The sequence below is a fragment of the Coptis chinensis genome, chromosome 8 (assembly GCF_015680905.1).
Source record: "Coptis chinensis isolate HL-2020 chromosome 8, ASM1568090v1, whole genome shotgun sequence".
NCBI classification, from domain to species: domain Eukaryota; kingdom Viridiplantae; phylum Streptophyta; class Magnoliopsida; order Ranunculales; family Ranunculaceae; genus Coptis; species Coptis chinensis.
In genome coordinates this window covers 74742494-74758637 of record NC_141463.1, presented here as the reverse complement: position 1 = coordinate 74758637, position 16144 = coordinate 74742494, and the positions used below count along the sequence as shown (strand labels likewise).

At 37.8% G+C, this 16144-nt stretch overlaps 2 protein-coding genes and 1 pseudogene across 2 annotated transcripts; 1 reads left to right on the top strand and 2 right to left on the bottom strand.

The window, feature by feature from the left end:
* Positions 1-561: 561 nt before the first annotated feature.
* On the bottom strand, positions 562-4505 carry LOC147483010 (putative potassium transporter 17 pseudogene; annotated as a pseudogene).
* Positions 4506-4875: 370 nt separating this feature from the next.
* On the top strand, positions 4876-7851 carry LOC147483009 (Lactate/malate dehydrogenase family protein). Its single transcript, XM_086576026.1, has 2 exons — positions 4876-5664; positions 7201-7851. Exons 1-2 carry the CDS (start codon positions 5056-5058, stop codon positions 7642-7644), a joined length of 1053 nt encoding a protein of 350 aa, XP_086432152.1. The 5' UTR covers positions 4876-5055; the 3' UTR covers positions 7645-7851.
* Positions 7852-7945: 94 nt separating this feature from the next.
* On the bottom strand, positions 7946-9851 carry LOC147483008 ((S)-N-methylcoclaurine 3'-hydroxylase isozyme 1-like). The gene is made up of 2 exons (XM_086576025.1): positions 8740-9851; positions 7946-8655 (listed from the first exon to the last, which is right to left on the bottom strand). The coding sequence occupies exons 1-2, from the start codon at positions 9637-9639 to the stop codon at positions 8050-8052; spliced, it is 1506 nt and encodes a 501-aa protein (XP_086432151.1). The 5' UTR covers positions 9640-9851; the 3' UTR covers positions 7946-8049.
* Positions 9852-16144: the final 6293 nt, after the last annotated feature.

Here is a 16144-nt window from a genome sequence, read left to right as displayed (position 1 = left end):
GGTGTTATATCTGATGTATGAAGTGGTTTATCTTATGCTGAATTTTTCTCCGCGCCTGTAGAAGCAATTTTGATTGTTCTCACTTTGTGAAGATGGTGTGCCCTACTGTTACTGTGGAAAAGAAACCCCCTCCCTAAGTCCAGAACCAAAGAAGCCCAAGACTATGAAATATAGGTTGGGTATTAGACTATTATTTTTTTAAAGGGGAAATTAAGTCATATAAACAAATACTATAATAAATAAATTAAACTAAATTAAAATTAATTTCCTATTAATTCTAATTAATTCCCGATTAATCCTGATTAATTGCGATAAACTCTTGGAGCGATTTGATCCCGATTAATGCTCATCATCTGTGATTATGGATATCTCGCAAGGCGAAATATGAGGATGACTGGATGAGTAGAGCTTCAAAATTATCTAAGGACTAAGGAGGACTCAACGTCATGCAACTCAGTAATTGAACTAAGGGGTGTGGTAATAATGTTGGGGCCTTGGGGGGGTCACAATTTATATGCTTCGTATGCCTATAGTAATGGCACACGGTATATAGTCAATATATCATATCATCAAATTTTCCCCAACAACAATATACACACTCAACCATCGACTATTCATCTCTGGTATCTCTACCCACCGTTTTCCAGTTGCACGAAACCAGACCTTTGGAATCGTCTAGAAGAATAAAACATAAAAACAATGTTAGTCAAAAGTTGACGAGTCATGTTCTCTGATTTCTTTCCTTACTGAAAAGTCTTTGGTCCTTGCTGTCCAAGAAAAGACCCCACTACTATATTTCCTTCCAAGAAATTGAAGAAACAGTCCGCATTTGTGGACAGACTTGTCCACGAACTGTACATTTCTATTGGTTAAATCTATTTTCGGTCAGTTTAACAGTGTTTTTGGCAGTAATACAATTTTTTTGGGCAGCCACTCCACTAATCAGAAGCTGAGATCTTGTGGACAGCAAACGGTTGCTTGTCCACAAACTTATTATGTTGAAGAAATTGAGTTAGGGAGTGTTTTTGGGAAAATTTTACGCTTAAATGATTGAGAAATATTATTTTATAGATTTACTACTATACTTATATTTTTTTATATAATGAAAACTACTTACACAAGAGAAAAAACAAAATTCAAATGTATTATTTATAACTATTCACGTTTTTAGGAAGTGGATAATTTAATTATTGGAGAAACTCTCCAAGACAAATCGGGAGATAAAGTAACTCTCAATGACACATTTTTTTTTTATCACTCACAAGGACCGGGTAGATGAAAGGTCAATTATGCTCTTAACGCGAAATTAAAAACGGCTCGGGTAAATAAAAAGTCAAGTATACTCCTAATGCGAAATAATAAACGGCCCGGCCCAATCGAAACGACCCAGTGTATATAGTATTAATTGTTCATATATACCTATTTAGTGTATGAACAATCATTATTCATACTATACCTCATTATGAGTTATAAACAATCATTGTTCATACCTATTTGGGGTATGAACAATCACTGTTCATACTTCAACTAACATAATATATGTTAAGTAAGAACACCTGTTGGAGTATAAACAATCATTGTTCATACCTATTGTTCATACTTTAACATGAGCTATATGAGCACTCATTGTTCATACATATTTGGAGTATGAATAATCAATATTCATACATTAATATAATATATTATCAGTAAGAACACCTATTGGAGTATGAACAATTGTTCGTACCTATTTGGGGTATGAATAGTCACTATTCATACCTCAATATGAGCTATGAACACTCATTGTTCACATAAACAATCATTGTTCATACCTATTTGGGATTTGAATAGTCACTGTTCACACCTCAACATAATGTATGTTCAGTAAGAATACTTACTAGATTATGAACAATCATTGTTCATACCAATTGTTCATACTTTAATATGAGCTATATGAACACTCATTGTTCACATGAACAATCATTGTTACCTATTTGGAGTATGAATAATCAATGTCCATACCTCAATATAATGTATGATCAGTAGGAATACTTATGGGAGTATGAACAATCACTGTTCATACCTTAACATTAGTTATGAACACTCATTGTTCATACCTATTTGGGGTATGAAAAATCATTGTTCACACCTCAATGTAATGTATGATCGGTAAGAACACCTATTGGAGTATGAACAATTATTCATACCTATTTGGGGTATGAACAATCACTGTTCATACCTCAGTATGAGCTATGAACACTCATTATTCATACCTATTTGGAGTATAAACAATCACTATTCACACCTCAATGTAATGTATGATCAGTAAGAACACCTATTGGACTATGAACAATGAGTACCTATTTGGGGTATGATGAACAATCATTGTTCATACTTCAACATGAGCTATGAACAATCATTGTTTATACACAACATGAGATATGAACAATCATTGTTCATATCTATTTGGGGTATGAACAATCAATATATGTTCATACCTCCACATAATGTAGATCAATAAGAACACCATTTTGAGTATTTCGATCTATTTAGGGTATGAACAATCAATGTTCATACCTCAACATAATATATGATCAGTAAGAATACATATTGGAGTATGAACAATCATTATTGTTCATACCTAGGTCAACATATTGTGTGAGGTACATTCACCTATTTAATTAGGTATGAACAATCAATGTTCATACATCAACATAAGGTATAAACACTCATTGTTTATAGCAAAACGACTAAAAGTGTAAAATTGGAAAAAAAAAATTATTTTAAATCTGGGCTATTTGTCCTTACGAGTTATTTTCACTCAAAATTGGTTTTATGGGTTATTTACACCCGAAAGTCATCCTTAAGAGTGATTAAAATAAAACACTGGTTTTGTGAGTGATTTTCACTCGCAAATGGGCCTTGGGACCAATTTCTTGATTTAGTTATTGAAATTTGTAACCATTTTATTCTCTTTTTTACCCTTATATAACTACCAAATTAAAAATTTTCACTAAAAACAATATAATTCAATTATAACCACCTGTTTTGCATTTTTAAATGCATATACACAAATATAAACCACCAAAGTAATAAACTTATTTTTAAAATACTAATGCATTTTAAAATGTATATGCATAATGATATGCATTTTAAAGTGCATACACAAAATGCATTTTATTATTTAGTAATTCTGACCAACTACTATGAAATGCAATGAGTTGGTTTAGGGTTTGGAGTTTAAGCTTAGGGTCTAGTTTATAGGGGTTTAGGATTCGGTGTCTTGAGGTTTAGGATTTATGCACTTAGGGTTTAGTGTCTAGAGGTTTTTAGGGTTTAGGCTTAGGGTCTAGTCTATTGGGGTTTAAAGTTTATTCTTAGGGTCTAGTTTATAGGGATGTATGGTTTAGTGTGTGGAGGTTTAGGGTGTAGTGTCGACAAGTTTAATTTGTGATACACTATATGCATTTAAAAATGCAAAGTGGATGGTTGGTTATAAGTTAATTATAATATTTTAAAATGCATTGTAAAACATTGAGATCAAAATAACTTAATGAATTTTAAAACGTTGAGTTAAAGTGTTATACTAAATGTTTACTTTCAAATGCATTTTAAAATTTATGAAATTTTAGAGATTATAGGAGCGAAAAACGACTAAAAAGGGTATCAAACTTTACACCTTTTGACAGTTTGGGGACCAAACTTTTTTTCTTGATAGTTTGGGAACCAAACTGTTTGCTTTGCTTTTTGCAATTTAGGAACTTCTGTCAAATTTCTCTAACACTGTTTCTAATTTGTATTTTTTTTTTCGAAAAATAAAAAATATGCTGACCTGTACAACTATAACTCACACGCACACACTTCTCACGTGATAGCAATAGGTCTTCCCCAAAGAAGGGGTGGTTTACTCTGACAGCTAAGTAATCTCTGACAGCTAAATAATACTGAATTACACAGCCATACACCCCTTTAAGGCCCAAATTCTTGACAAGAATCCGCTTCTGTTGAGGCACTTTAGCAACCAACAAGTAACGAAGGGTTGTGAAAACAGTGACTTTATGCAAGGACGTCATGTTCTTGATGTAATGCCCAATGACAGGAGTGAGTCCATCTTGGATATTGTTGTAGAAGAAGCATAGTCCTGGAACCCTTTGGATTTCTGGGTTGGCCAAAAGCATACCAAGATTGTCTAAAGTTATTTTATAGGTCATTTCATACTCTAACTTTCTCTGCCTCCCATAAAACCAGCAAAACATTATAAATGCAAGGAAGATGGAAATGACAAAAGGTAACCATCCACCCTCTGGAATCTTGGTGAAGACCGCACTAACATGAACCCCTTCAATAAGAAAAAATGTGACAAAGTAAAGAGCAACCAACACAATTGAGGTCCTCCAAATCATGAGCATGACCAGTGTCAGCAATATGGTGGTGATTAGCATAACTAGACTGACCACAACTCCAAATGCATTGCTAAGATCTTTCTCATCTCCAAACACAAGCACAGCGGTGACACAGAGAACCATGAGGATGTAATTAACTTCTGGAGAGTAAACCTCCCCTTCTTTGGGAAAGACATATTGCTATTAGGTGAGAAGTGTGTGCGTGTGAGTTATAGTTGTACATGTCAGTATATTTTTTATTTTTCGAAAAAAAATAAAAATAAATACAAATTAGAAACACTGTTTGAGAAATTTGGCAGAAGTTCCTAAATTGCAAAAAACATTCCCAAACTGTCAAGAAAAAAAGTTTGGTTCCCAAAATGTCAAAAGGTGTAAAGTTTGATATCTTTTTAGTCGTTTTAGGTTGAGGAAATATAGTTGTTCAATATGTGCAAAATAGAATATTTTTGTGAATTGCTATAGAAAATGGATTAACACGTGGTCAAATTATGGTTTTGGCGTAGAAACTAAAAATATTATCCCTAACCGACTCCCTTAAAAACTAATTTTCTGTATTTCCTTCGCCCCTCTAAAAGTGATCAAACTGAAAACTTGAACCCTCCTTCAATCCGTCATCCTTCATCCTTCCTCTCTTTATTACAAACACAATCATCAATATTCTTCACTCTCAAAAATGCAGAAAAGTTCATCATCTGCATCATTTGGTCCAGAAGGACTAAACATGGCACAATCATTCTTCAAGCCCATACAACAAACAAGCTCACCATCCTCAAACAATCGTCAAACCAAAATATCAGTCATAGGCACAGGCAACGTTGGCATGGCAATAGCACAAACCATTTTAACACAAGACCTTACTGACATACTTGCTTTAGTCGACGCAAAGCCCGAAAAACTACGTGGCGAAATGCTTGATCTACAGCACGCTGCAGCATTTTTACCGCGTACTAAAATATTAGCTTCAGTTGACTATAGTGTAACTGAAGGATCTGATCTATGTATTGTTACTGCAGGTGCAAGGCAAATATCTGGTGAATCTAGACTTAACTTGTTACAAAGGAATTTAACGTTGTTTCGTGATGTTATACCCCCGTTGGCAAAATATTCACCTGATTCGATTTTAGTGATTGTTTCTAACCCGGTTGATGTGTTGACTTATGTTGCTTGGAAACTTTCTGGATTTCCTGCTAACCGTGTGATTGGGTCGGGTACTAATCTTGATTCTTCGAGGTTTCGGTTTCTTATTGCTGATCATCTTGATGTTAATGCCCAGGATGTTCAGGTACGTTCTAATGTTATATTATTTAGTTGCTTACATTTTTTTGGCGTGCAAGATGGTGATTAATTCAATCTGTTAAAAGTATATATTGCTGCTGAATGTTGCCTTTGCTTTATGTTGACTATGCTCTGTAGTCTGTATATCAATCTGCTATATGCTCAGCAGAACGAAACGTATTAGTGACAATCCTTCTAGAATCAATGTAATCATGGAAGGGGAACCTATACCGAGTAGTGTAGTTGTGAGGGATTTTCTGAGATGGTACCTTCTAATGGTGAGTGGACTATTGTAGCTAAGCCTAAAAAATGGCCTACCTTAGAAGGATGTCTCTAGAGGGCAAGGTGTGGTTGATCCTACCATTGGTATGATCAAGCTAGCAATAGACCAATTGAAAAACAAAGAGTTTAGAAACATTGAGGATTATATGATCAAGAAGGTCTCCAACAATGCTTATGGATGGACCTAGGGCTGTGGAGACTGCTAGATTCTTCCGAGAACATGAGATGGTATCCGGGTATTGTCAAGCAGATATCTAAAGTGGGATGCAAACTAGGAGATCCAAGACAGGTTGAGCCATAAAATTTGATATCTCCATATGTTAATGACGTATGAACTCCTAAGAAATTTGACATCTTTTCTATTTCTCTATTGTAAAGCTCAGAGCTTATAGGTTTGAGTTGCTAAGAAATATTAGGACCCTTTCCGCTGAGATCTCATAAGGGAAGAACTGTAACTGAGTTTTGCTTCAGCAAAGCAGGTAGGGATCTGCCTTAACCCGAGCTTACCATTTCCCAAAAAAATATATTGTGTGCTCCTCATTTCTAAGTTGTGTAATAACATTTTACTGCAAATTTTGAAAGAGGCTAACTGGTCTGGGGATATCAAAATTTCAGACAATCTTTGTTTGAAACATACCACTTCTGCCTGCCAGAATGGTGCCTTAATTATGTTTTAAACAAAGATTACTGTCATTTTTGCTTAGGTGGTGGTGCGTGTAAAAATCGCAGAGATCATACTCATTGGGGCATGTAGAGCCTTTAAGTTTCTTTCGGTTTATCAATTTTTCTTAACCATTCAGTTTGTGGGATTGCAAAGTACTTTGGAAGTAATATTATTGGCTATGGGATTTGGTTATGCGCCAAACCTGTCATACTTGGAGACAAAATCGAAAAACAATAATGCAGGAGAAAATTGTTCCCTTTCATCCCTGTAGATGGTGATAACAATCTAAAAAAGCAAATGTGAGTACCTTTGATAAAGTTTTGCTCCCAAAAATGTATTTGATTAACAACCATCTCATACTCTAAGTTGTCTCCTATTTTGCTGTTCCAATTAGTTGTTTTGCATATCCTTTCATTGCAAAGTAGATGATCGATTCAATCAGTATGCGCCCTGACCCTGGGCCCCTCTACGACCTGCTTTATTATTGTGATTATTATTATTTTTTTATTTTCATTTGTTCGTCCCTATGGCTTTCAGGCTCATTTGATTAGTATCTTGTTTGCTGTAAGCATAGAACTTACAATTTCCTTTAAACAGGCATACATTGTCGGAGAACATGGCGACAGCTCAGTAGCATTGTGGTCAAGCATAAGTGTAGGGGGAGTCCCAGTACTTAGTTTCTTAGAAAAGCAACAGATTGTATATGAAAAGGAGACATTAGAGAACATCCACAAAGCTGTTGTTGAGAGTGCTTATGAAGTTATAAGCTTGAAGGGCTACACATCTTGGGCAATTGGCTACTCAGTCGCTAACTTGGCTAGAACACTACTACGGGATCAGAGGAAAATCCATCCAGTTTCAATTCTTGCTAAAGGCTTCTATGGTATTGATGAGGGAGAAGTGTTCTTAAGTTTGCCTGCCCAACTTGGAAGGGGTGGGGTTATAGGCATTACTAATGTGCACTTGACTGATGAAGAGGCACAGAAGCTTAGGGACTCAGCTAAGACTATAGCGGAGGTCCAAAGCCAGCTTGGCATCTAACTGACTAAATAGACTTGCTTTTATAGTTCAATGGAGAGATTTTGATGCCACGTAAAAAAAAATCCTGACTTGAAATAAACATGGATTTTGTTTTTGGTTTGTGGCTTGTTCCTGTTACTCACAAGCTTACCTGTATTATCATTTGCAATTCCTCTATTTATGTAAAACGGATTTTCTTTAACTATTAGTACTCCAGTTTTTGTTAAATTCATTATGGCGTTAATTGTAGTTCAAGTGTACCATATTGTTTCGTAATACCACAGGGAAGCTTTTGACTCGACAAATTTCTGATGCACACGCAAAAGCAAACAAGCAAACCATTAATATCAATCACAAAGACAACTTATCTACTGTCAATATTAAACCAACATATTTGAATTCTACAAAATGAAACTCTCCTTCAATTCATTGTTTTCTCATCTTGGGGATGAGAACTAAAGGTTGTTCTTTAAGTAAAGTGATACCAAACTTCTCATTCATATCCAACTCTGTCGCGCATATGTTTCCAGGAAGATACCAATCAAGCCCATGAACCATCGAAGCAACAATCAACGGAACCAATGCAGCAGCCAGAGGTAATCCTGGGCAAATCCGCCTTCCAGCACTAAAAGGAATGAGTTCGAAGTCATTTCCCTTGAAATCAATATTGGAATCAAGAAATCGACTCGGATTAAACGTCAATGGATCTTCCCATGTCTCAGGATCTCTTCCTAATGCCCACAAATTTACACAAACGTGAGAGCCCTTCGGAATAGTATAATTCATTATCTTACATGTCTCGAGAGCACGATGAGGAACTAGTGAAGCAGGAGGGTGTAATCTCCACGTTTCCTTCACACAAGCATTCAAGTATGACAATCTAGGTAGATCCGAATCTCTAACAAAGGCACTGTTTATCTCCCTTGCTAGTTCTTCGCGAACTCTGCCCATGACTTCTGGATTCTTCATTAGCTCAGCCATTAGCCACTCAACTGTTGAGCTAGTAGAGTCACTTCCAGCTACAAAAAGGTCCTGTAAACATGTATCCGGTTAGAATTGGTGACATAAGAGGTTTTATCATTAAAACATTGAGGCAAAGAGTAACAGGTAACTTACAAATATGAAGTGATTAATTTCATCATTGCTGAATCTGTTGGCAAGCAGAACATCTAATACATCTCTTGGAGTTGACTTTTCGGAATTTTCGGCTTCTTTCCTTTCCTTGATGAGAACATCCCAAGAAGCAAACATACTCCTAACACACTCCAAGAATTTCTTATGTAGACCTTGAACATCCAAACCATTCAATATAGGAAAATAGTCTTCAAAGTTTGGAGCACTTCCCACCTCCATTATCGTCCTTATATGTTGCTTCATACCTCCAACTTCCTTCTCATCATCTAACTGGATAAAATCTTTAGTAAAACAAAGTCCACTTACAACATTAATTATGGTAGCAAAAGCAACTTCAACTATGTTTACTTCTTTCCCCTCCTTAGTACCCAAGTATCTTACCATCTCCTTCAGCTTATCCTCTCTCAAATTTGCTTGGGATTCAATAGCTTTTGAAGAAAAAAGCTCAGTACGACAAATCGTACGCAAATATTTCCATTTCTCAGTGCACTCAGATGCCCAAACAATTGACATATGGTTGGATTCAGGGCTCTTTGTGTGAAGCGTATGAGGTACATGGCGAGCTGAGCATACGCGATCATGGGTCTTGAGAATTTCTCTTGCAGCTTTGGGAGATGACCCGATGATCATGATTTGTGAACCAAGTTGTAGAGTGATTAGTGGACCATGAACTTGGGCTAGTTTGGCAAATGATATATGAGGTTTCATCCCCAAACTGAGGATGTTGCCTATGATAGGCCATGGTTTTGGACCTGGTGGGAGTGGTGGATTGGCTGGCAAGGTAGATTTATGGAACCTAAGGATGATAAAGAGAAGAGGTAATAGTAGAAGAACAAGGGGATAGAGTAGATGACTTTGTGTTGAAAAAGTCATTTGATCCATGGTTTTCGATCAATTTTCATATAGCAGGATTGTTTTCTTCCTAGTGCAATGGATATAAATATAAGTAGTTAGCTGCCAAGGTGTAATCAGGATTCAGAATATGGATCTGGTACTGAGTGCTGACTTCATTTACAATGATTAAGTCAGCCATAACTAAAATCAGGAATTAGGATATGCTATCCGTGATTGAGGTGGTGATTCTGCAATATGGTATAGTAACTTCAAAAGTTTTACGAGAGCAGTATCTGTAGTTCTGTACTTGGATTCATTGGGTTGCATCCACCCTGTGATAGCTAGTGGCTCTATTACTTGGCAGATGGTACCTTCACGAAAAACAAATTAAATCAACGAATAGTTTTCACTGCAATACATGTCGGATGCGCATCTCAAAGTTATATCAAATCTTAGGCCAGGAAGTACATTTGGCAAAATTTGGGCTTCGGATACTTTTTACCATTATTTCTGCCAATTGAGAGAGAAAGATACTCTTTAATTAGCTGTCTGAAATGTGAAGTCATTGGGGAGTTCGCAAATATACAATTCTGTAGGAAGAGAAGAGATACATTGGTTGAGATCACCATATATAAATTTATAATATACGAGATCCCTTCCCTGTGAATATAAATATTTCCATAAACATCACAATTAATGACAATATTTTAAATGTAATGTTATCCTTGAATTATTGAACGCACAAGTTCCCATTGTTGATGGAAATATATAATGGGCTTCTTGATTTTGTTCCTCACGTTGTCACTACTGAGGACAATGATATTTTATCAGCTGAGCCTACATTGGGATGATATTTTAGTATCCCAAAAGACCGTGCACCAGGTCCAGATTGTATTTCCTCTGCCTTCTTTCAGGGTTGTTGGGACATTGTAGCGGAGGATTTGTTGCATGCAGCAATTGATTTTTTTTAAAGGCACATCGTTATCTATAAGACTACAAACCAATTAGTCTGTCTATGTTCAGTGGCTTATACAATTTTCAGTAAAATTCTTACTACCAGGTTGAGTACATTGCTTCCTAATCTGGCGTCCAAAGAACAACGTGCTTTTGTTAAAGGCTCGGAAATTAGTGATAATCTTTCTCTCACTAACTCAGGAATTGATACAAGAATTGTCAAGGAAAGTTTGGGGAAATAATATTGTTCTTAAGTTTGATATGGCCAAAGCTTATGATAGAGTCAACTGGGGTTTTCTGAGGCGGGTTCTAGAAAGCTACGTTTGGTTTTGTCGATAACTCTATCCAGTTATTCGCTAATTGTGTCGAAAGTCCTTGGTTTTCAGTGGTGCTTCAAGGAGTTTACAAAGGATTTTTCAAATCATCTGGAGGCCTTCGACAAGGCGATCCTCTGTCTCCGGGCTCTGTTGTTTATTTTAAGTGAAGAGGTATTGAGTTGTGGTCTCAATAAATTTCAAGTCCTGAAAAATTGGGTGGTTCCAAACTAGAAGAGGTTGCACTAGCTTCAATTACTTGCTCTATGCAGATGATCTTGTTGTATTTTTAAATGGTTCTAAGTCTTCGGTTGATGGTTTGATGCCGTTCATGAAGGAATAAGAGAAATGCTCTAGTCAGTTGCTTAATAAAAACAAAAGTGTAGAAAGTGGTTGTTTTGTTCATCATAAAGCCCCTGCTTCAAAGTTAGCTATTATAAATTCCGCTTATGGAATCCCATTATGTAGCATGCCTTTTACATATCTTGGAGCGTCAATTTCGTATGGTATGTGTAAATGTTATGTTTGGATTAACCTTACAATCGTAGGTTGATAAGGGGAGATGTGGATCTTGGATTAGATTTGACCGAGTTCGTGTGGACGAACTGCCTACGTATCAAACTCTCTCTCTTGGGGGAAACTTGAATCAGGTCAGACGTAGTTCCTCATCCCCTTTATATAGGCAAGGTGCCCGCGCTTCCTGCTCTCCCGCGTCAGGTCAGATTCAAGTCTTTAGGTCACTTGCGAGCCATGATGGTGAGTTATGGATATTTACTGTGATGCGTACTGAAGCTTCGGTCGTGATGGCAGTCATAAAGACATACGTTACGAGCCATTGTGGGATGGGGAGAGTGAGCACTGAGGAGATCGCTTTTGAGCGAGATCGTCTACTCTACTCGAGTTACTTTGAAGCGAGCTCGCAGGACGAGTACATGAGATCGGTTGGTGGTGACGTCGCTCTGGGCGCGAGTTGCATAGGTCGCTTGCCTGAGTCGAGTCACTATGAAGTGAGCTCGGAGGACGAGGACATGAGGTCGGCTGGTAGTTTTATATATGTTGGACACGTGTGTGATATTCATTGGATGTGAATATTACTTCATCACACAGCCCCATCTCAGTATAGTAGGTCGCTTTGTGCGGAGGAGCGACCTGCTGAGAGAGAACAATAGCACGTGTTTTAGCACATGTGAGGATGCGAACAACTGTGAGTAGAAATAGCAACCGCCTCGTTTCATGGAATTTGAAAAGACGCTACATAAAGGTACGTGTCAGTCTAGGGTTTTAGTGTAATCATGACGTGCCTTGGGAACTGAAAGGCTTTTTCTTGAACAAAACCGTATCTGGAGAACTGGAGAGCCACCGCATTGAGGTCACTGATATCGTGGAGCACTTTGCTGTGAAGTGGTCCAGAGCCTATAACTTTAGTTTCTAGACACTGACCAAGAAGTCGAGCGTCCTGGATGGGGTTAGTAATGAACCCTGGGAGAAGAGGCCGTTGCTGGTGGTTGGAAACTATTGTGCGCCTGGGTTTAGTGTCCAGACTAGGGTTTGTAATTTAATTTGCCGGTATGTTTATGTTTAACTTGTTGTGTATTGAGACATATGTGCAAATTTTAACTGATTCTTTGAATTGGTTGTCTTACAGAGGTCACTGTTACAAGGCGGAGCAAACGTGGGGTGATTGAAAAGTTTGCCAAGTTAAGCCGAGCTCAGAAACAGGCACGGTTACCCAACGTAGCGACCTACTTTGTGGAGAGGGGAGGACGGGAAATCCGTTTGAAGAGGAGGAATCAGAAGAAAAGGGCTCGAGGCCAAGCTGATTGTGAGTCATCAAGTGAGTCTATTATGAAGAGGGAGAATAGCGGCATTGTTACGAGGGAGGAGAGGAGCAGGGGTCGTAGTGGCCGGGCATGGGCGTCCTGCTGGAGGAGCCGGGGCCTCAGGATCTATTGGTGGGTCGGTCAGGCGACCTGCCCAAGGAGGCGGTGGTGATGGCATCGGGGTCGCTCCGATGGGGAGGGTGAGAGAGGGCTCTCCACTGGACTTGGAAGAGATTGGCTTTGTGCCTCGCCGGTCAAGCAACCTGGGCAACTGGAAGGCGGACGCGCCTGATCCTAGGGACACCAAGTTGGCCAAGGTCGTGGACGGCTCTGCTGGGAGTGGATCTTGTGCTGTGCTTGAGCGGACTGGAGGGAAGGGTGTGAGGAGTTTGAGGTCTAAGGATGGGCTCAACATGAGCATACCCAACCTTGATAGTTTTGAGAAGGGGTTGAGTCTGGACGTTGATGTGGGTGGTAAGGGAAAAGCAGTTGCTAGGGACAGTGGTAAGACAGCTTCTGTGAGGAGCAAGGGTGACGACCTAAATCGACACCTTGTCTATGTCAATGAGAAGACGGGAAGGAAGCATGCGGTTAAAAGATCGGACTGCAGCTTTAGGTTGGCACCCATTGCTAGTTGTCTACTGAATGGAATTGTGTTGGATGGGGACAGAAAAGAGGTGGACGCTAAAGATTTTGATGAGAACCTGAGGATGATGGATATGGCTCATTGCTTGGTAAGCGGTGTGCTTTTTTGTTCTTTCTTTTCTGACTTAAAACTAAGACTAATCATTGATTTCTCTCATGCAGCTGATCGATGGGTACCAGAAACTGAATCATATGGTGCAAATCAGCGAGGGTGAGAAGGGCGAGTTGGAGAGGGTTAGGGAAGAATTGGCTAATGTTCAGGTCGTTAAGGAGACCGAGAAGAAGGAGCTGAAAGAGCTGAAGAAGATGTACAACGGGGTGGTTCTAGAGAAGACGACTCAAAGCAACTCTGTGGAAGAGTTGAAAAAAAAGATGGCTACTATGAACGATTATGCCAAGACATGCAAGGGGGTTGCTCAGTGAGCTCAGCTGGCATATGACGGCTTGGGCCAAGACTATGATGAACTGGAGCAGATGTACTTTCAACTGAAAGAAGAGTATGAAAGTGGGGGTCGAGGTACAAGTGTAATCAACGTACCTGGAGATGCTGGTAATGCTCTATCTGCCAGCATAGTTGTGCTTGTTGAGCGACCTGAAGAGGTTGATGACGTCCTGGAGTATTTGATCAGCTCCCAAATGTGTGTTTTATTATCCGTATATTGTTGCATTACAACCTTTCTTACACTTAACGAAAAGACAACTCATAGTTTTTATTGCCTTTTGAAGCTTTAGTATTGGTGGAAGTATACTTCAAAAGAGTTTAGAAGTTGAGGTTCATCCTAAATTGTTTAGAGTTTGAGTGAGGGAGATAGAAGAAGAAAGGTAGACTCTTGAATCTTAGAATGGTTCTAAGCTAATGAACTTGAAAGCTTTGATTGTAGATTAAAATGACTTGCAAACATGAAATGAAGATTGATTAAAACATTGAGATGAAACAAGCAAACAAGATGAAGATTGAAACAAAGAACAAGTAACAAGTTGATTGAAATAAAAGAAATGAAATAACAAGTTGATTAAAATAAAGGAAATGAAATAACAAGAAATTAAAAACATAAAATTAAAAACAAGATAAGAAAATAAACAACCCAAATGGTTTGGATCCTAAGACAATGGATGAGTTCTCTCTCTTTTGCTTTTTGTTTATATACCCATATTTTTGCCATTTATAGATTTGCCCTCATCCATTATAAACTAGACACCTCACCCCTTTCACTTTCACTTTTGCATTTACTTTTGCTTTATGGGTGCCTTCTTGACCAAGATAGGGTTAGGGATAAGTCTTCATAATTTGAAATAAGGGCCTCCATTTTCGGTCTTTTGAATTGAGTCATTTAACTGTTGACTTTGACTTTTTTATCACTTTTCCATAGCAGCTACTGGTTTTCATAATAAGCATGATTAAGGCTCCTTTTGGTGCTAAGACACAGATTTTATAATAAGTGGTCTGAAATACTCCTTAACCTGAAAAAGACAGTAAAAGATATGAGTTGTCTTTTTGTTAAGCGTAAGAGGGACTGTAATGCAGCAATATACGGATAATAAAACGCACATTTGGGAGCTGATCACCACCCCCAAATAGCATCTTGCTTGTCCTGAAGCAAGGATGAGAGAAAAAACTAAGAACACAAATGAGTGATTTATTAGTAGTTATACTAATCTCGTTTCGCAGAGTGCGATTACATTAACCATATGCAACAAGGTCTTAAACCACTAGGAATTCCCTAGTGGACGAGCTTTAAGCCTCGTGAGAGTTTTCTAGTGAAGGTACTCACAAACTTCTTCTATTTAGTACAAAAGGTTTTGTTTCCTTATTTATTCTCAGAAGTTCATACATCTCATTAACAGTGAATAAGGACAAGCTCCTTTGAACTCAGAATAACATATGTACAGTAATTTAAGCATCTAAAGATAATTGTACAAAACATGAGCAATGAAATACAAAAGCAAAATTGTTTTCGAGGCTTTTGGAGAGCTTCTTTAAGTTGGGTTCTCACAGGGATGTGTTGCAATCACAACTCTCTGATAGATTCACTCAATGTTTGTGTCTCTCAAGTGCAGCGGGCACTTATATTCCTCACATACTCAAATGACTTCCAAAGGAACTGGGGTCGATTGATCACGCTTGCCACTTACTATCACAACATTCTATTCCTAATCGAGCTAGAGGTCTTTTATTAGGAGTTACGAGGCTAAGGTGATGGTTTAGAAGGAAAAAAGAAGAGAAAAACAAAATCAGATAAGATGAGAAACTGGGTCTTCAAGATACTTGTAACTAGAGAAGAACCTCGTTTTGTTATTTTGCTTCCGAATTGTGATACATTATTTTAGCCCTTTGGCTTTGTGACTCCATATGATTTTGAATTTTGGGAGTTCTAACCTTGCTTTTGATTCTTTTTTGTTTCTGATATTGTCTATTTTTGATTTTGAACTTTTGGAAGATTTGATTTTTGACTCCTTTGGATTTTTAGAGTTTTGGTTTTTGATAGGTCTTTCTTTTCTTGTCTTCTATTTTTTTTTCTTTTCTTTCTTAAGCAAATAACTGTTCTATTTTTGTATAAGGTCTTCTCTTATCTTTTTCTAATATCCATCCAGTTCTCAACTCATCAGCTGGGTAAGCTTTTTATTGTGTACGGTGATGGGTTAGGAATTATTGGTGAAGAATAAAAAGGCTTTTAGAAAGGGTGATGGCTCAAGAGGGGCAACTAGAGGAAAACTATATTTTTTGGGTTTTAACGTTTATTTGGCTATATCGATCCAAAAAGAGCCTAAATTTCCTCATAGGATATGGCGTGGTGATCAAGACATCCTTTATGTCATTAC